The sequence below is a fragment of the Falco peregrinus genome, chromosome Z (assembly GCF_023634155.1).
Source record: "Falco peregrinus isolate bFalPer1 chromosome Z, bFalPer1.pri, whole genome shotgun sequence".
Lineage (NCBI taxonomy): Eukaryota > Metazoa > Chordata > Aves > Falconiformes > Falconidae > Falco > Falco peregrinus.
The window spans coordinates 56,005,633-56,027,086 of record NC_073739.1 but is presented as its reverse complement, the minus strand read 5'-3'; the positions used below and the strand labels follow the sequence as shown (position 1 = coordinate 56,027,086).

Sequence of the window (21,454 nt, the reverse complement as noted above, 5' to 3'; positions counted from 1 at the left end):
AACTTACCTACATAAGACCTGGAGAAACCTCTCATAAAGCTTTGAAGGTACCATGACTTTAAATGGTGGGTTGGGCTGTTTGGCCTCCCTTTCCTGGTGTTGGGTATCCTACTTCATGTATTTTTCAGAACTAAAGGTTATCTGTTGCCCTTTGAAAGCACATAGAACTCTCCTGTTGTGAGTGTTCTACAACTTTATTATTCACTGCTTGTGCCATCTTTCATTTTGAAGGTTAAATTAAACAGAAATGGTTTATGCAGTATAGAAAAAAAATCTGTGGAAATTCTAGAGTAAGGTGTACTCAGCAGTGCAGCAAGTAACAATGAGGTAGGTACTTAAAAACCTGCTGAATACTTACTGTGGAAAAATGCATTTGAAGTGCTTCATAGCAGATGAATGTGTGTTTGCGAAGTTCAAAAAGTGTCTGTCTTTGCCTATATAGTAAAAATTCTTGTGGACCGTGTCTTTAGGGTTTTTTTCCTTTTATGACATATGCAGGTTAAACTCAATATTTGTGATTCTTCATGTGTCCTTATTCAAAACCCATGTGTGCATGCTCACTTGTATGGAAGTATGTGTAATAAGATAGGAAAAATGCAAGTGGTATGGAGATTTTATTAGGACAGCCTTGTGACAGTGTGTATCATCACACCACTAAATCATCTGAAAGTTTTCAAACTTTAAAAGGAAAATTTCCATATAGCATCACAAAATTTTTGTTCTATAAATGCCACGTTTTAGAGCCCTTACAAGAAGTTTGGAAGGCTTTTGTTCTTTCCTGAGATATTTTATTGGAATTTTGTTTTCATTCTTACTCTTGTCAAGCCTAGTTTCCTATTATTGCCAAGAATCCTGATGCATAGGACTTTGGGAGAGAGAAAGTGTAAGTAATATTTAATCTAGAAAGCTCAATATGCCTGCTTCTAAAAACTCTCTGCAAAACATAGTCACAGACTTGCAGCTGGAACTGTCAGCATTGAAAACAAGTGCTCAATATCTTGCACCACAGTTTTAGATTTTTATAGTCCAGATGGATTTCAAGATCCTGGGTCTGACATCCGGCAGTGATTGAGGAATATATAGCTTGGACAATGTAACTTCAGGGGGGAAAGACACCTTTGAAAGACAATTTCGAAACCAATGTAATTCAAAGTAGGTGCTATTTAATGTAAATTCTGAGATTTAGAAATGTGATAGTAATGGATAAACATAAACCCCACTTTACAGCATAAAACAATAGTGCAGTTGTGTATTTTGATTTTTGTTGTGACATATTGGTTGTTCTTTTAAAGCAGTGTGCTCAGCAAGAGGGATTTGTATCTTTCACTCTAAAAAAAAATGAGGCAAAGGTAATTTAGTGGAAGGAGATGAATAATGGAGTGAACTTATGGTTATTTATCATAAATTTTATCACCACCAATGAATGTATAAACAACTTTTATATTGACCTGGTCAATAACTTCAGTAATTTTAACTTTTTAAGGTCTCTTTCTCCTTTTTCCTTGAACTTCTCACCTCACTTCCCTATTTTTCTCTTGAACTGTTTAATTTTTCTTATTCTTGCTAGAGTCTTCTTCCTTTCCTGTCATCATCATCTTTAGTTACAAGATTGACCTCAATGTGTTTGTTTCTGTCTTGTCTGGTCTCTTCGCATCCCAAAACCCTTTTTTCCCTGCTTTACTTCTACCTTATTTTCCTTTTATACAAGAGCTGAAATCCTCTTTTTGTCCTTTTTCTCAGGCATTTACAACCTTTACTTCATTGTAGAATATTTTCATCCCCAGATTTCAGTATTGATGGACTTTGAGTTCTTTAGCTCTCTCATCTACCCACTTGTATAAGTTCTAGTGACTTACAGGTGCTGTCATCTCAGAAGACTTGAGGCTACTTTGACGTATTGCCTATGTTGCCCTTACTGAAGGGTTGATAAGGACAATGAAGCTAAAGAGAGGGCAAAATTACTTGTTTCTGTGATCTGGATAGATGAAATTGACGTAGTTTCACTTCAAAGTGTCAGGAAGAGTGGAGGAAGAGTAGATTTGGTGGCACAGAACTGTGAACTGTGGCATGAACTTTGGAGTTTAGTGATCTGTGGCTTACTAAGAATCTGGAAGCGAGCCAGAAGATTTCTTGATTTTTGTTATGAGGGGTTTTTAGGCTTTTCAAATTGGAGTGGGCATTGTGCTCCACAATGCCAAAGTAAAGCAGGTAGATACGTTTTTCCCTCTTGGTGGACATCTTTGAAATGTAGTTGTTTGTTGTGCATTACCTGAAGGATTGCTTTTCATATTTTTTCTCTGACACAATACATATTCTTGGAAATCTCACCAAAAATCTATGCCATCTCTTTTCATGGATGCATTGTGAAGCTCAAGGAGATATATATGAAGTGTAATTGAACTTCAAACTCTGCATTCACAAGAGCTATAATGAGATACAAGCATTGTTCACTTCAGGACTGTGCTTGCTCTGTTGGAGCTTTATAGAGTAACACAGTCTTCAGCAGCTTCTTCAGAAGGTGATTTTTGTGGTTGCAGTTGATGTTCCAAGTTCTTGAGCATGCTGATGGTAAAAGATATTGAACATTCTTTGTTGGGCTCAAACCTTTATTCTGTATAAATTAAAGAGCAGTTGTACAGAAATACCATCTGTTTCTATTTCTGTATGTTGGTGAGTTTTGGCAATGAGGTTCTTTATCAGTGAATGGGTATTCCTTGATGTGTGTGTGTCAAAATAAATGTACAATATTAAGCTGCAAAATAGGCAGAATTCACTGCATATGTTCCACAAGGAAGTATTTGTCCAACATTGTAGTGAAACAGTACCACATCCTCATGCTTCTGTATTGTATTTCATGTCTTAGTTTGTCTTACTCCAAATTTGAGGGTAATTGTTATTTTTAGGAATTAATGGACTATATAATCATAGTTCTTCTCAAAGAATAGCTCATGAGGCTTTCTTGATATCCCAGGGAACTTCAGATTGTGCTTTTGATCTTGCAGAAAATACTACTGCTATCCTGAGTTCAGAGAGACATTTTTATACTCTATGTACTGTTTAAGAAATTTGATGGAATTTATATTTGACTAACCAGAGAGGTAAGTTTGTGATCCTCTTACCTGTTCTAGGTTATATGTCTCCACACCCATCTCCACTTGGAGCAGCAGAGCATGTGTCCAGTCCAATGTCTGGAGGAGGTCCAACTCCACCCCAGATGACTCCCAGCCAGCCAGGACCCATAATAGCAGGAGACCCACAAGTTATGAATCAACCTAACAGAGGGCCTTCCCCTTTCAGCCCTGTACAGCTGCATCAGTTGCGAGCTCAGATTCTAGCATACAAAATGTTAGCTAGAGGTCAGCCTTTACCAGAAAACCTCCAGCTTGCTGTTCAGGGGAAGAGAACTCTGCCTGGCATTCAACAGCAGCAGCCTCCCAGTGCCTTCAACAGACAGTCTGGTAAGTGCATTTAAGCCTTGTGTCATTGCACAGGGAATTCTCTTTTAGTTCTTTCTTGAACTTTTACTTGTGGAAAATTAAAAAATGCGTGCTGTGCAGGGCTCTAACTTGGGACTGTATTCTGGCATCTAAGTGAACAGCAGCCTTTGTTTTTAAGCCTGAGCAAGTGCATAAAACACATGTATTTATTAATAGGTTATTGTCGAAACTGAAATGAGAGTGATTTCACTGTGCAATACTGCGTCCATCCTGATTTTGACATTTTTTGCATGTTAATTGTACTTTACTGATGGCAATTTTACTGTTTTCCTTGGAGTGAATTTTCAGTCTCCTGTCACTACGCAGAAAAGTAGATAAAAAATCTGCAGCAAGTTGACTGGTTATTTAGGTTGTTTAAAGTAAAACAAACCATGTATAGTGTGCTGTCAAGTGAAAAACATAAGGAAAAGAAAATGTTCTTGTTTTTTCTCCTGGTGAAAATACATATGACAGTGCAATAAGCAAGTGCATTTTGGTCCAAAGAAAACTGTTACGTTAAGCACCCTGCACCTATTAGTTTCTGAACACTTCCATTACTGAGTTTGCATTAGAAATCGAGGGTTAAGATGGCACTATTTTATTTTTAGTAGTGATTTTAATATTTTCACTAGTCACTTCATTTCGGTAGACATGGCTTTGCTGCTGAATAAGGGTTTTTTGGGAGATTATTTTAATATGCTTTATTACATACATTTTTTCACAATAAAATCTACTTAAATCCATATTTAATGAAGAAAAATACTACTTGCCTGAATACGCTAGCATGCTAGAAAGCAAAATAATTTTTGAATACTTGGAAATGCTTTGTAAGTTAGTAAGTTTCTTTCCTCTGTCAAATTGCAGGCATTGGGTTACATACAATGACTGGTGCTGCAACTGGACCAGGGCCTGCTCCAGGGATGCCTGGACATACAGCTGCCATTACCCCTAAAACTTGGACTGAAGGTATAGTGGAGTATAATGCTAATGTCACATACAGAGTTATGGTTAAACGTTGTGGGTAGAGTTTGGGGAAAAGATGCAGGGGGAAAAAAGGGAAGGTAGAAAGGTGTGCAGAAAATTAGCGTAACCTTTACTGTGCCTAGGACTTGAATTGAGGAGAGTCTGACCATTTGTTCATGCATGAATGATTTGACCATGTGAAGTTACTGCAATTGCTAGGCAGCCTGAACATGAAGCACCTTTTTACAATCAGAATGAAATACTTAAGCTGCCTGAGGGACATCCATAAAATCTACTTAATAACTTATGTTCTGAGCCTGCTTAGTTGCAGCAAGCTTGTCTTTCAACCATGGTTTTTGCTACTGTATTTTCAAACCCTGGTAGAGTTAGGTTGCTCTTTTTTTTTTTTTTTTTTTTTTTTTTTTTTTGTATTTGGATTGCTTTGGAAGTTCAGTGTAGTCTTTGAACTCTCATGAACAGTGTAACTTTATTTCCCCCACATGATGACCAGATTTTGAACCAAATCATTCAGATTTTGGTTTACTGGCTGATTTTGTTGTTTGAAAGTAGAGTGGAAGAAGTATTGTACTGAAAAGAATTAGAAATCCCTAGTAATATATATTGTTTGAAGTTTTGTGGTTATTTTTAGAGAGATTTAAAAATAAATACAGTAACACAGGATTACAAATAACAGAGGGTTCTCATACTGTAGAAATGTTATGCCATGTTGTTGTTTGTGGGTAGATCTGGGGAGTTATGACTCTGTGATAATTGAGGCCATAAAAAAATTCCCTGTCATTAGTTACAAATAACAGATTAAATACTAACATATAATCAGATGTAGAATTACTTTTCTTGGAATACTCCCAATGAATACTTAGAATTTGAGCAGGATAAGAATGAGGGGGAAAAGTGTTTCTTGAGAGGTTGTGTATATGAGTTTACCTGACACAGTGCATTCTAGCTTAAACTGCTACTAAAAATGCTGGTAGTTACACAGAATTGCTAGATGGATAGTTTTGTCTAAATAATCCAGTATGCAATAATAATATCTCTGTCCTGTTTAACTCTAAGCATCTTACAGCTTGTCTTTTTTCATTGCTTGTTTTTTTCATAAGAAAAAAATTGTCTGTCCTTACTTTATTTGTTTGGAGGTTTTATTTGATACATTTTTAAAGATTGTACTTATTTCTTTATATTTATTTTTTATTCATTACGCAGTTGTTCATGGTAGTGTTTGTTTTACAATTCAATTTGCATGATTCCCTGAAAACTGAGACTACAGAGAGCCTTTTGGTGGGCTTTGTTTTACGTATTTTTTATAAGCTGAAATGCAGTGTTGCTAAATACAGAATCTACAGCTTGTGCTCAAGTGCCTTTTCTGGACTTTGATGCAGATAGGTGAATGACATATGGTGATCTTTGAAGGAATCTTTTTATATGGATTTTAGGATATTAAGGTTTGAATTAAGGTTCAATTAAGGTTGATGACTAGATTGCAGGTGTACTTTGTAGTTGTTTTTCCTAACATTAAATTACTGTGACTCCTCAGACAATAAAGTAACATCTTTATTGTTGCAATGTTTATTGTCAGTGACAATTTGTGAACATCTGAATGTATGGGTAGCTTGTTGTCATATGGCATGCTGAAATCTATGACCCTTAGTGTCCATCAATGGCAAATACTATTTTCATGTTAACTGAGGTGTTAATTTTTAAGACTATTAGAATGCTGTAAGATAAAACAGTAATTGAATTCCTGGTATTTGAAATACTTAAATACTATTAATAGGGGATCATAGCAAAACAAAGGCTATTCATATATGATAGGTACTTCTGAGTACAGTTGTAGAAATTTTATTACAGCTATCTAGTTCTGATAGAGCTCTAGAAGCAGACCTGCTTGTTCTTGTTGTCAGGTTGTGATTATAGATGACTTTTAAGTGGTGCAAGGGTAGTGAACATGGGAATGAAGTCCTAAACTTGCACAAAATCAGTTCTAGAGCTGTTTTACTTCTAATGCTAGAATTAGAAGTCAGCAGGAATGGGAAAAAAATTACATCCATCGTTAAGTTTCAGGTGTTTTGTTTTTCTTTGCAGGACTTCCTGCAATGTGTGCTATACTTGCATTTTAGTATGTTTTTTTAAAACATGGAGTGCAGTCTGTCTCAGTGTGCTCTTACTGGTGATTTTGAATGTTTGCCTCAGCTTCACATTCTGTCTTTAGAAGCCATCTTGATTTTCTTTCTGTGTTCTGTATTTCAAGTTATGAATAAGTACTTTTTATGATTCAGGCCAAGCCCCAGATGTGAGCGTCTCCAACGCGCAGCAAAAGCTTCCCGCACCCCCCCCTAGCGGGAGGCCTTCTCCTGCCCCCACTGCTGCCCAGCCTGCTGCTGCCATGCCTGGCCCTTCTGTACCACAGCCACCACCTGGACAGCCTTCACCCATCGTTCAGCTGCAACAAAAGCAGAATCGCATCAGCCCTATCCAGAAGCCACAAGGGTTGGATCCTGTTGAAATACTCCAAGAACGTGAATATAGGTAAAAGAGAGTAGCATGAATCAAATGCTTATGCAGCCGGTTGTTTTTCACTTTCTCAGCTGAAACTCCTTGCAATCAGCTACTGCAGTGATAATAGTATAATGTTGAGTCTGCAGAGAAAGACCATATCAAAGCAAAGTACAAAATGTCAAACCAAGTAGTGATTTAGTTCTACCCCAAGTTACGAACTACTAAAATGTACAGGCAGTATCACTGAAAACCAGATAAGTTCAAAACAGGCTCAAGGGCTCTGCTGGGTTAGTGTATTACTTGGATGCTGCAAACAGCGAAAGTTAGGAAAACAAAATCGTTGTATACAGTCTACAGAGAAACCAGTTCTATGCAGGAAGTTTTCAGAATTATAAACAGAAGGGAAGCTAGAAATGGAGGTCAAAAGGCCGATGAGTTAATGGGCACAGCAAAACCAAATTTTATTAGTGATAATGGGGTTGGTTGGACTACCAAAATGTAGAGACAATATTAATGGTGTCACAGACAAGATTTAAAAAGAAGGTTAACAGGAAGAATGATCTCTAAAAGTTGCCTCCTGAGTGCCTTAATTAGGTGGTGAATTATATTCATTACAAAGTATAGAGGATGGCGTTTCTTGTGGTGTTAGAAAGAGACTTCTCCCCTCTTCCCATCAACAAGGCTGTTAAACAGTTGACCGTGAGAATCTGCAGGGCAGAAGGATCTTGACCTGCACCTAAAATATGTTCTTGATCATTATCAGTCAGAGGAAAGAAACTGCACTTAACATATTTGCTTGTTTTGGATTGATGATGCTGTCACATTATGAGTCTGATGAGTAGCTGGGGGTGGTGGGGAGACAGCCCTCCATTGAGTCACAAGGTTCGGAGAGGGTCCCCTTCCTTTCTAAATTTCTCCTCAGAGGGGACTCTAGGTGCTGCTAGATCCAATCCTAGTCTCACACTTGGTCAGCGAGTTTAAGTCTAACTGCATACAGCCACTCACCAGTTAACGTTTGCCTGTCAGAGCCCAGTTTAAGGACTCTCACTGAAACTGTTTGGCAAAGTTGAAAAAAACCCAGATGTTTCATTAAGGCAACAAATGGAACAAGTTCAGAATTGCCATTGATAAATACACTTACTGCAAAATTTGAGCTTGAATTGAAAGTACAGCGCTGCTGTTAGTAGTATTATCCCGGGTAACATCCAGCGTAGTCGGAGGTGCAAACCTTGCCAAGGAGGCATCCCTGCTTGGGGAGGAGAGAGGTCCAGGCCCATCCACCCACCCCGTAGTTAGAGTTCTTGTCCCTGGGGGGAAAAAATTTCCAACTTGCCAGATTTTACACTCGTGGTGAGGTGGGGCTGTCAGTCACTGTGTGCCGACTGGCCCTTAGCAAGGTGTCAGTTCGGGAAGGTCGGTTGGGCCCGATGGTTCAGCGCGGAGCGGGGAGGATTGGGTGCGGACCCAGATTGATGGTCACAGCTGTGCGGGGTCTTCCTGGCCCTCACAGAAGCAACACCAGGCTGAGAGGCCCCCGCCGCAGCCCGGCCGTCACTCAGTTGTTTTGCTTGTTGGGCTGCACCCGTTATGTGTTCTGTGAGACAGGCGTGCTGCTCCAGTCAAACGCCCGGCTCCAGCTGGAGCTGAATACGGTTGTTCATTGTCAGGTCAGGATGGGAGATGGTGGGGCAAGAAGGGAGCATACTGTCACAGATGCATCTTCTAGTTACTGTAACAGTAAGTTTGTAGGGAAAAGTAGCTAAAAGGGATGGTGATCTCACTGAAGACTGGTTTAATGACTTCTGCTTTATGAAAGTAAAACACCAGGAAGTGTTTTAGCATGTGGTGCTGTGTCCAGAGTCAAGGTTTTGATTCCAGAGAAGCTCTTACTTTTTGTGTAAGATAATGCTTAAGTAATGTATTATCATGTTGCTGTGGCATCCTCTCTTACCCTTTTTATCTTAGGACTGAATAGCCATTGAGCAATAACTTGTTTTCTAACCCTTTTTTCAGAAAGCTTGTAGAACCACCATTATATGGTTTTACAGTTGCTCTGAGTGAAGAATTGTAGCACTAACCTGAGCAAGAATCATGTAGCCACTTCAGTATAACCTTCCCTGCATCAGTTAACCTCTAATTGTTACTCCTCCTCTTTCCAGTCCTGCTCCATTTTACAATGTGTTCCAAACTGTTATGTCTTAGTATGCATAAGTAGAGGAAAGTGAGGAGTGACACAAAATAGCAGTGTTGCATTTACTGCTCAGGAGAACCAGTTGCAGATACAGCATGTCCATTAAATTCTAAATAACTTGATCTTGTTGGCAGAGTAAGTGAGGTGGAAGTTTGGTAGGAATTCTGCATCAGAAGGGTTTTATTTTTTATGGTAGCATATAGATAATGATCCAGGCTTCTTTTATCTTTAACACTGCTGGATTTTGTTTTTGCTTTGTGTACCAGAATGCTTAGAAGTTCTGGAAGTCTTTTCATTATGTAGAACGGTGTAAGTAACATCAGACCAAAGCTTTGAAAAAAGCAATTTAACAGCTTTTGTGCTTTGGACAGTACTAGACTTAGCTTTAATATAGGCAAGTTTAATACAAAATTGTGATGTATTCACACTTTCTTCGTAAAAAGGGAGTAGAAAAAACCAATACAAACATTTGTATCTTGAAACCAGTGAAGTTAGCAGAAGCTTTATGAAATGGTTTTCTATTGAGATCTCTCAGTAGTTTACTTCTTTAATAGAGGGGCATTATACTTTGAAATACTTAGAAAACTGAATTACTCGTTTTTGTGAAAAGACAGAATTATCATACAGGTATTTTAGGGAGTCATATTTCAAATGTAAAGTTAGACGCAAAAGAAAATTTTTGTTATACTGCCTTACTGTGAGAAAGTGTAAGCTTTGAATACTTTAGGAATTCTTGAAAACAACAGATTAGGTTTACTCAAGGCATGTACTAGTTTTGGCTGGGATAAAGTTGAATGCTAGGATAGGGCTATGTTTTGGATTTGTGCTGAAAATGTTGTTGATAAGACACTGATGTTTTGGTTGTTGCTGAGTCCTTCTTATGAAGCCTGAAGGCCTTTTCTTCTTCAGACCACCTGGTCAGCAAGTAGGCTGGGGATACATGGAAAGGTGGGAGTGGACACAGTTGGGACATTTGACTCTAACTTACCAAAGGGATACTCAGTACCTGAGCATACCCCTCATTTTATTGCTGAGTGCGTTGGCAGGGAACTGCTGCTTGGGGACTGGCTGCACATTGATAGTTTGATGGTGAGCAATTGTTTTCATTTGCATTGCTTAATCTTTCTTGGGTTTTATTTTCCTCTCTCTTTGTTTTTGTTTTTCTCTATATTCATTAAATTTAAAAAATAATTTCTTTTTAAACTGTTTTTGTCTCAACCCATGAGGCTTTTTTCTCACTTTTACCCTTGTGATTCATCCACCATCCTACTATGGGGGGCATGGGGAGAGAGAGCAAGTGGCTATGTGGTGCTTAGTTGCTGGCAAGGGTTAAACAGCAACAATGACCCAAACGTGGTGTTTCTGGACTAAAGGTGCAAAGTGTGCTGCTGGGGAGACAGTAATTGAGTGCTGATTCATGAGCTACATGATAAAAAGTTAATTGCTAAAGTGTTTGGCCACCTCTCTTGTATACATGCGTCCGAAGTACTAATTGGCAGATTTTTGGGGAGCTTGATTTATGTATTAGAGCATGTCTTACAGAACAATATTTTAAACGTGAAATACTTTAGTTTTGCTGTTAAAACATTCCACTTATTTTTTTTTCCAGTCATAGCATTTTTTTTTCCTTTCTTTGTTACTAGGAAGTTAGATAGTTTGTTTCATCAAACAATTAATCAAATAGGTGCTTAGAAGTACAGTATAATGTTCTCATTCATTAACCATGTGTTAAATAGACCAGTACCGATGGAAAAGCAGTAATACATCTATTAACAGATTGTGGGACCTGAAAAAGGTTTGAATCTAATGAAACACTGGCAGACTGCTTTTTCTCCCTGAAAAGCCTTCATCTGATTATAAAAAAGGCTCCAGTGTATATTAAGAAAGAGAAAGAAAATGGGGAGTTAATGTTACTCTCAAATTCACGGGGTTGTGCTGAGAAGCTATTTGTAACATATGTTGATTTGAGATGAGTTTATATGATAATTGTTGTTAATTTCTTTATAACTAAAGGTGGATAAAAAGAAACTTAGATATGCAAAATTCTTGTCCATATAAGAAATTTAAATTATTCATGTGGAGAGCTGTTAAACTTGTGTTCCTTGAAATCTAGCTAGAATGAAAAATTCATACTGTGCTTTTATAAAACTCTTCTTAACAGTTTCTTAAAAACAAAGTGCTGCATTTGATTTCACTGAATAGATCTCTTAAAGCTACTAATGTGTGTAATTTAAACTTGTTCTATTATGTGGAAGGGCTTTTTTCCATCTTATTGCTAATTAAAAAAAAATAGGCTTGCTAGTGTCCTACAGATAGTCGATGGTTTCTTTCTGTTACCTGCAAAGTCTTTTCTTATGTATCTTCATGGCTTACTGCATGGCATCTGTGCAGTTTTGCATGGATGTTCAAGTGTTCAAGACGTCCAGGTTTGAATGTGCAAGCGTAACCTCTGCTGTAATAAGGAAGAGGTGTGCATCACTTCTTTTGTGAAGAGGTCTCTGTGTAGATGCACTAGCTGCTTTCTGCATGGATGAAGATAAATTGCTAACTGCAAAGATTAGTTAAATATATCTTTAAAACAAATGGTGAGATTATGTCCTTCAAGTGCTTGTAAAAAGCATGTAGGAAACTTTTTTCTTTGGATTCTGTTTACCTAATAGTTATTAGTATGTTTCTATGAAGATAGCAATAGCCCAACAAACTGCAGTCATACTCTTTAAGGATTAGAGGGTGGCTGTGGTGGGAAACACCTCAAGTAGTTATTGCATTCACTTGAGTTGGGATGTCTGTAATAGAGCTTTCTCATATTAGGACATAACCCTTCTTGATTTAATTTTCAGTCTGTATGAAGAGCTTAACTAACCTAATTATGCTTCAATTTTCTGCTGTGTTAAGGACACCAAAGTTAGTCCCTCTGCAGTAATGCACCATCACCTCCTTTTTGTTGTTCCAGGAACTTCAAAAGTCTTTCAGTAATACAAAAAAAATGCATAGTTTTAGGAAGTTTAGAAGTTTTAGGAAGGAGTACTGTTACAGAAGAGATATTGTCTGCAACTGTACAAGTGATTCCATTTGCTTTTCAGGTTATACATAAATCATAATACTTACAGTTACTGTGAGATACTAATATTTTGATTTGTTCTGACTCTGTATCAGGCACAGCCATTTTACTTGATGTGTGATCTACTTTCCAGCTGTGCAGCTGATATGTTGAGTGTATGAGAGTTTATGTCACTGTGCTAATACTGTGGAGTGATGAAGGTGCAAAAGGGCAAGGTGGGAGTAATCACTATATGCAAAGAAGCCATATAGAAAGCATTTTCTTTCTCTCTTTAGGGCAGTTCCAAAGTCCTCATCACAGGAAAACAGCAGCAGACATCTTTTCCTGACATGATCTGATGTTTTGTGCTATGTGACAGTAAAGAAAAGGGAAATTTTGAGGCCTGTGCAATGTAGGAAGATGACATACCTTCCTATTCCTGGGCCTTTAAGTTTTTGATTTTGGGAGAGAGAGGACTCTGGTTTTGGGGGAGAGGGCATGTGTGTGTTTGGTTTTGATTGCATTTTGGAAATGGAGGGCACTGATTCAGTTGAACTTAGATGCAACTTTTGGATAACTTAAAATTTTGGGGTCTGTTGTTTTAATACCTTGGCAAAATTTGCAGTTCCCAGAAATACTTGTAAATAAACCACAAAAATTTGTAATGTTAGCTCTTTGATCTTGGTTTTCAATGTAAAAAATAGCAAAGAAAAAGTTCTGTCTGGCTTGTCCATTATTCTTTCTCTTTCTCTTGAATCTGCAAATGAATGCAAAATTGACTTGTAAAGGAAGAATGAAATAGAATCTGATTTATAATGTAACAGCTATGTATGTTTGAATACTTTACTAATGAACTTTTCATTTGTCAATAAAATAAGGAAGCATAATTCCAGATATTAAAGAAAGTTCTGTCTGTGTCATCACTGACTACACTGTGCATAAAATAGTACCCATGCAAGAAGCTTGAAAGCAGAATCCTGTATAGTATGAATAAAATAAAATTCCCCAAGTTTCTTTTTATATGTATAGTTTTAGTCAAAATTAAAGGAAGGGCCAAGGGGTATATTCAGTTTTTGACAATTTATTTTCAAAGTGGAAAAGGTTACCTAATGTCATGTCTGCAAAAGCCTGTTAGTTCAGAAACAAGTAGTAAAAGTGAAATAAATGCCTGAAATAAATTGCCTATTTTTACTGTATAATTTTGATAACCACTTACAGATTTCCTCTGGTGTCTTATCCTCTTTTCTGTTTACTTAGGCTTCAGGCTCGAATTGCTCACAGAATCCAGGAACTGGAGAACTTGCCTGGTTCTCTGCCCCCTGATCTGCGAACCAAAGCTACTGTGGAGTTGAAGGCACTTAGGCTGCTGAATTTCCAGCGCCAGGTAATGCCTTTTGCTTCAGGAAAATTCTCATAGAGGTCACAGCCAAATGTGTTCATGTAGCAAAGAGTAAATTGGCAAGAGATTTTGCAGTGACACTGAGCCTAAGCAGGAGACTTTGCATGAGAGCAAACTTGACTGATAAGCAAGTCACAAAATGCTCAAGTTTTATTTTGTTTTAGATACAGAATGTTCAACAGAGTTATGTTAACTTTCTGCTTTGTCTACCAGTCTAAAATGTAACATAGAACTGTGTCTTCCCTCATGAACATGGCATTGGTGCAAAGACAAAACAAGAGCTGGACAGATGGCAAGATGATTTTCAACACAAATCCCAACTATATCTTTCTGGATATAGTTCATATAGTTGTCATGTGTCCCTTTGTTTGAGGAAGAGTTGTATGTTGTGTATGCTGTTTCACTGTGATCTGTTTCCAGGATTTCCACTGTGGCACAGAGACTTTGAAAATTAAGTGTAACAAGATCAGACCTAAGATACAAGTTGGATGTTGAACGCATGTATCACCAAATGAATTTTAGAAAAGGAATCACATTGCCAGAGTAATGGGCCTCTTGCCATTGGAAGTGGCAAGAGACTTCAAGCTAGTTTGGAAGAACAAAGATGTGATTTGGCAGGTCAAGCAGAAATACTTCCTGACAGAAGCCTTGGCAGTAGTTGTACCATGATGTCCAAGTCTTCCTTCCCTCTACCCTTGGCATTCCTTTGTAATGAAGTTTTGTCAGAGGTCAGATGAAAACCAGTAGGCTCTCCCTGCTGTACTGCTGGGGACTGTGGCAATACTGTTCTGAGCCCTTGACATTTGTCTCTTCCTGCTGACTCCTGTGCAGCTGACCATGAAATGAGTTGTCAGCTACATTCGGGTCCAGCTCAAGAAAATATGTCATGTATTACTTTGATGGTGTAACATCTTGGGTAGCCCCTTTTGTTGCAGCAGGACAGTCACTGGCAGCATCATTCAGGAATAAATGATTACGAGTGTTTAACACTTGGCCATCATATGGAGACTTAAGATTTGTTTAAGGAGACAGATATAGCTGGTGCAACTGTATAGATGCTGGATCTTTTCAGAACCATAATGGAAAGGGAAGAACAGGCTGGTACATCTTCTGGACTGTTACTGCTTTACTCTGCCATACTAGTGTTTAAAGTTGTTCCTCTGTGTATTAAAAATTACGTATGTTTTTTTTAAGTATTTCTTTTTTCCCAATGGTAGCTAAGACAAGAGGTAGTAGCTTGTATGCGTCGTGACACAACGCTGGAGACAGCACTGAACTCCAAAGCCTACAAACGAAGCAAGCGCCAGACTTTGAGGGAGGCCCGTATGACGGAAAAGCTGGAGAAACAGCAGAAGATAGAACAGGAGAGGAAGCGTAGGCAGAAGCATCAGGTATTTTAACTTACTAGCTTTGTGCCTCATGACAGAAATGCACCTTCCTTTGCTGTGTGTCTTCTCTATTAAATATTTTATTTACCTTTGAAGTTTCTAAGATTAAAAAAACCCTAAATCATGTGATCAGTAATTGGAAAATTGTAAGATTAAAACTTACGTGTTTGTGATTTTAAGTCTTGTGCTTTGCCCAAGCATCTGCACTAACTTGTTTCTCTTCCTAGGAATACCTGAATAGCATACTGCAGCATGCTAAAGATTTTAAAGAGTACCACCGGTCAGTTGCTGGGAAAATTCAGAAACTTTCTAAAGCTGTGGCAACTTGGCATGCCAACACTGAGCGTGAGCAGAAAAAAGAAACTGAGAGAATTGAGAAAGAAAGAATGAGGAGACTAATGGTAAGAAGTAGAGGAAGGAATATGGTTATTTTAGGTAAAATTACATGCTGCTTCCTTTCAATATTTCATATGCCATCTCAGTCACACACATATTTTTTCTTTGAAGAATAAAGCCTCTATAATGCAACAAGTATAAATCTGAAACTGCTACAGCTTGATTACCTGTATTTCTGTTGATGGTAGTGAATGTGACACTTGATTTTCACTTATAGCTACTTCTTTTTTAAAGGTTTTTGATGGGAGTAATTGTTGTTTTCTACCAGCATGAAAACTTAGCACGGCCACTTCTGTATAACATCACTTAATCTCATTAACTACATATACTAACACTGTTATGTAATTGCAGGGGTATTGGTCCATTATATAAATACTGGACTGTGTTTTATTTCTAGGTTTTTAGTGTTGAAGATTCCATATAATTAACATGTTCACGGCATTACACCACATACTTTTTTTACATAAAGCTGATCTCACGTGTGAAAGTACATAACCAATAGCAGTAATGAATATATCTTGAAAATTCATAGCAGCCAGTTCTACCCATTAACACTGCAGGACCATATTCCTTCCTGCAATTTCATAGTTTTCCCTTCTGTGCACCTGCACAGTACTAGTTGTATCACTCTTAGGATGGAGTAGAATGTTTTTTTGTATAACCATGTCTTTTCAGAATGGTGTGGAACCAATCAGTGGGCTGCCTACATTTCAGGAATTGAAATAGTTCTGGAATTTAAAGTGTAGGCAGTTTAATGCATATGTACAAGTATGTTAGCAAATGGGGTTGGAAAAATTTCTTCAAGATATTGGTTAGCTCTTTTTTAACATTTTATTAACACTTTACAAACACAGAATTGAATTAGAATTGCCATGCTTACTTTGAAACATGCTGGCAAAAAACAGTAAGTATCTAATGTGGGTGCAGACATAAGACAAAACTCTAGTTCCTTTCCAGAATCTGTTCCCACCCTGAATAAGGACTGAATTTAAATAAGGACTGATTTAAAAATCACAAAACAAAATGTAGACATAATTAAATATGATTAAAACTTTAAGTGCATTGCATGTAAAATGTAAATGAAGGGCTTGCATAAGAGAATAACAAATGTTTAGGCCCTAGAGCATTTCTTAAAATTACATAGTAATCAGCATTATAGACTTTTTATAATTAATAATTGCCAGCAGTCTAACTAAGCTTTTAAAAATGTTAAGTATTAGAGAAAGAAAGAGCTGGTTTAAAAAAAGCTAAACTTGATATTTTAGAAATATTTTTGTTTGTTGTAATGTTGAGGTTATGTCAGCCCAGCATGTAGTGTAACAAATAATAAAGATCTCCACTGCTGAAACGTACAAAGTAGATTTGAATGTCCAGAAATGGCACAGGATACCAGTGCTTCCAGAATAGCAGTGCTTTGTCCTAAGACTCCTTCATCTAGGCTGTAGTTAGGTGCTGTCATAGATACAGCAATTCATAGGCATTTTCAGTTTGGGGCTTTGTACTCAGAAGTCTTTTCCTCTGCTGCTCTATTAAATCCTTCTGCAAAAGCAAACTGTGTGTTATGTTAGTGGGGTTATTTGGCCCATTTTTAGTCCAGTTGTGATAAATTCTGAACTTGCACATATGTATTAGCGGTTTTTACAAAAATCTTTTACTCTCAGACGTTTGGTGTGGTCTAGGAAAATGTGCTGTGGCTAAAACTCTTTGAATATCTTTTCAGAATGTTGAATTCATTCCACAGAGTGTCCTTTATTGACTGCGATTAGAAATGGTGATTGTGTCACAGCTCATTAATAGTAATATATACCATATGCAGGGATGGGCATCGGGTATGATTTTAAAAGATACTGTCAGGAGAAGCTTGAATGTGTAAAGGCAGTGCCTTGGCTAGATTACGATGACTGCGTATCCACTACTACTGCTACTAGTAGTAGTAGCAGTAGATTGCAATGACTATATTCAGTAGTAGTAGTAATAATAGTAATACTAACAACAACTTAGGTTTTGAGTGTTGTAGTTCTGATGGTTGAGCATTACAACTGAATTTTACAAGCAGTTTTACCAGCTCAGTTTGAACATTACAGCTGTTCTTGTCAACTTTCTGCAGTTCTTATGTCTCTCCACAGAGGCACAAGGGTTTTTTAATCTCCTAGCATGCTGTCTTCTAAAGTTATCATCTTTAAAATGTTTCTGACTCATGTTTGGTTTTTATAAGGCATCATGTACTTTATTTTTTTAGCCAAAATTGACAAAGCTGTCTCTGCTGCTTTTCTTCTGTTCTGACATGCTCAAATGCTGCATTATTATCTTCACAGCACATGAAAGTAGTATTTCCTTGTATGTCTTACCTTTAACATTTAACACAGTGCCATAAGGATGCAGAGTTGCCAAAATGACTCAGAGATATGGCTTATCTGGTGAATCCTGTCTCTGATAGTGACCTGTGTCAAAGATGAAATAACATCAGAGTGGAAAGATAACAGATGATTATCTGCCCAAAAGAAAATTCTCTTCTAACACCTAAAAGAAAAAGATTTGTATTGATATTGGAAAAATGACTAAGTGCAAGTTCACATCCAGCTCCGATGTTCTTCCTCTGGGTATGGGCTACCTGCACTACATGTTCTTGAAAAATCATCTCTGTAGGAGACATCTGTTTGATGTGACTTCCTCCTCCCTTACCTGTCGTAGCTGCTCTAGATTTTCTGATCATTAGGCTGTGAGAGTAGGAGATATTTAGAAACATAGAGTCCCTGAATCCCAGCGTCACTCAGGCTGACAGGGAGTGCTCTAGTCCAACGACCTTCCCAAAGCAGTGTCAGATCGAGTTCAAAGCAGGTTGCTCAAGGCTTTTTTCAGTCAAGTCTTGAAAACCTCTAAGGTCTGAAATGGTACAACTTCTCTGCCTGTTCAGGTCCTTCTGAAGTGTAGCCCAGCCCTTGCGCATATTGACTAGCTTCCCCTAGTTTCATGTCATCTGCAAACTTGACTAGGGTGTCCTCCATCCCTTCCTCTGGGTCACTGATCAAGATGTTAATATGCGCCAGGATTGACCCCTGTGATAATCCCTCTTCTTACTGTCTCCAGATAGTGTAACTCTCAGCCACCCTGGGGAGAAGGACTTGAGGGTATTGGTGGATGAAAAGCCGAATATGAGCCAGCAGTGTGAGCTCGCAACCCAGAAAGCCAATTTTATCCTGGGCTGCATCAAAAGAAGCATGACCAGTAGGCTGAGGGAAGTGATTCTCCCCTTCTGCTTGGCTCTTGTGAGAGCCTTGTGTGTTCAGCTCTGGAGCCCCAGCATAAGAAGCACATAGGCCTGCTTGCGCAGGTCCAGAGGCAGTCCTCGTAGATGATCAGGGGACTGGAGCACGTCTCCAAGGAGGACAGGCTAAGAGAGTTGGGGTTGTTTAGCCTGGAGAAGGGAAGGCTCTAGGAAGACTTTATAGCAGCCTTCCAGTACTTAAAGGGGGGCTACGGGAGAGATGGGGAGGGGCTCTATCAGGGAGCGTAGTGATAGGATGAGGACGTCTGTTTTACATAGAAAGAGGATAGATTTATGTGAGATATAAGGAAGACATTCTTTACTGTGGGGGTGGTGAGGCACTGGAACAGGTTGCCCAGAGAAGTTGTAGATGCCCAGTCCCTGGAGGTGTTCAAGGCCAGGTTGGATGAAGCTTTGAGCAGCCTGATCTAGTGGAAAATGTCCTTGCCAATGTAAGGGGGGTTGGAACAAGATGATCTTTAAGATCCCTTCCAACCCAAACTGTTCTGTAATTCTGAGATTCTGTGAGCTGTTAACATAAATGTATGACCCTGTGAGCCTGATCATATGATCTTTACCCATCTAGTTGTCCCCCGATGCAGATCATAATGACCTAAGATAACACATGATTGTTGATAATGGGAGTAGGTTGGTGTTTCTTTGGAAGCATTTCTGTCATGGTTGGTGTCTATTTTGTATTGCTAGGCTGAAGATGAAGAAGGCTACCGCAAGCTGATTGACCAAAAGAAAGATAGACGCCTGGCCTACCTATTGCAGCAGACAGATGAGTATGTGGCTAACTTGACTAACCTGGTATGGGAGCATAAACAGGCACAAGCAGCCAAAGAGAAGAAGAAGAGAAGGAGAAGAAAGAAGGCAAGTAATTACAGCTGATATTTTTAGGCCATGTCTCCTTCAAGTCCAATTTTAATATTAATAAATGTAGAGATACCCAGTTGACATACACATACCAAAGTATCTAAAGTCATTTACATGGCCAAATTCTTCACACTGAAGGAACTCATCTATCTCCACTGAAATATGTAAGAAATTTGCTATCATTAATTCCAAAGAAGGTGAAAAGGAGGCAGGATTAGAAAATCGTGGGCTGTTAACATTGATTCACTGATAAACTTTCTGTGCTACAGGCAAAATTGGCTGTGACATGTAAATTAGGATTGAAGTACCCAAAAAGGATCCAGTGGATCCAAAACATTGTATGCAGAAGATGGGAAAAGTCTGGTCTGTATAACTGTTTCATACAGAGTAACTTTTTTAAACCTCCACGTTCTACACTTGGCTCAGTCCATTTTGTAGGACCATTGGAAATGACTAGAGGGAAAGAACTTGCGTAGGTTTATTATAGCAAATGGGTATTCTGCCAATAGTATTATTCATAGCGCGTTCTTAACATTTAATTGAAGCTTTTCAAAATTGCCTTTCTTCATATGAAATATCTTACCTTGTGAGAGACTCTCATTGTGGAAACCGAACAGTGCTATTTTCAAAACAGCAATTGTGTGTGTGAAATAATCATTAACTAATGATATGTCATTTTTGTGACCTCTGAGTACCTTTCTTCTCTTGCAAGTTGAATAAGAGGATTTTTATAATGCTTTTCCATGCCTGATTTGCTATTAATTGTTAATGCAAATATAAACTTCATATTTACATGGTTTACAAGCAGCACTCTAAATATGCTAATAAATTCCAGCAAATGAAAAATTCTAATTTTGGAAATTAAAATATGCTCCGTGTTTTCTCCTGTCCCTCTCTAAAACCTCCGTACTTTTTGTTGAGAGCATGTTCTTAACATAGGAACAATCCTTGCCTACAAAGTTAAGACATAACTTAAATGGGGTTGTTGACCTACATTACCAGTGAGAACAGACCTGATTTAATGTATGGAATTTTCAGTAGAGATAATCCTTAATGAGATAGTGTCTGAAGTAAATGCACTGCTCTAATGAGAAATACTAATTCCTTCAGCAATTTCTATGTCAGTTTAGCTGAAGTATGTATGAGGAACACAGAGTCTTTTCTGGCCATGTCAATAAAGACATAATTTTCTGTCACTGAAGTAAAGGGAAATATGCCCCACAAATATTCAGCGCTTATAAATATCCTAGTCTAAAATGTAAAGGAAGATAAGCAGAAAAAAAATCTCAGCTCTGTCTTGATCATCTGTAGATTTTTGTTTGTAATTAAGTTATTTCCACCAAGCTTTTGTTCAGCTGTCAAGGATATAGGAATGTACATAAATATTATTCTTTGTTTTAATTTATAATTCTCTGAATTAGTTGTCCGTGGCTGCAGCACTCATTGAAATTGGTGGGCACTGTGTCTTTTTCCAAGTCATACACTTCTAATACACTTTTATGATTTGCAGTCCATGTAAACACAGTTTAATCTACTAACACACATAATTAAATGTCTTGTACTTAAAAGAGATAGATAAAAGAGTTCTTAGGTTTTTCTCGTAGAAATAACAATGAGGCAGTAGGTGATGAAGAAGTACTTCTTGTCTTTGCCAGGCTCACATTATATAATATCCAAGTGAACCCTACATTCTTACAAGAATAAAATTTCAGCTTAGTCCACTTTTTCTCTGCGATACAGCTTGGGGAATTTTAATGGTAGATTTTCCCTCTTTGCTTTTTTCACATTCCTGTATTTGTGTCTTCTGTCTCCTGCCTCCTATTCAGCTAGTGTTCCACATTCTCACTGCAGTCATGGATAAATAAAAAAATACTCCAGATGAAATTTTCATCTGATAGGATAGTTTAACTTGCATGTTGCTATGCAGCCTTTCACCTTTATAC

At 38.0% G+C, this 21,454-nt stretch overlaps 1 protein-coding gene across 5 annotated transcripts in view; it reads left to right on the top strand.

The window, feature by feature from the left end:
• The window catches only part of SMARCA2 (SWI/SNF related, matrix associated, actin dependent regulator of chromatin, subfamily a, member 2), a 120,061-nt gene that overhangs the window by 29,461 nt on the left and 69,146 nt on the right, over positions 1–21,454 (top strand). For all 5 annotated transcript variants that reach the window (XM_055790263.1, XM_055790258.1, XM_055790259.1 and 2 more), the window contains 7 exons: positions 3,129–3,458; positions 4,341–4,442; positions 6,734–6,983; positions 13,442–13,568; positions 14,801–14,974; positions 15,199–15,372; positions 19,338–19,508. In XM_055790263.1, coding sequence (XP_055646238.1) covers positions 3,129–3,458; positions 4,341–4,442; positions 6,734–6,983; positions 13,442–13,568; positions 14,801–14,974; positions 15,199–15,372; positions 19,338–19,508 — 1,328 coding nt within the window. The remainder of the gene's footprint in view (positions 1–3,128; positions 3,459–4,340; positions 4,443–6,733; positions 6,984–13,441; positions 13,569–14,800; positions 14,975–15,198; positions 15,373–19,337; positions 19,509–21,454) is intronic.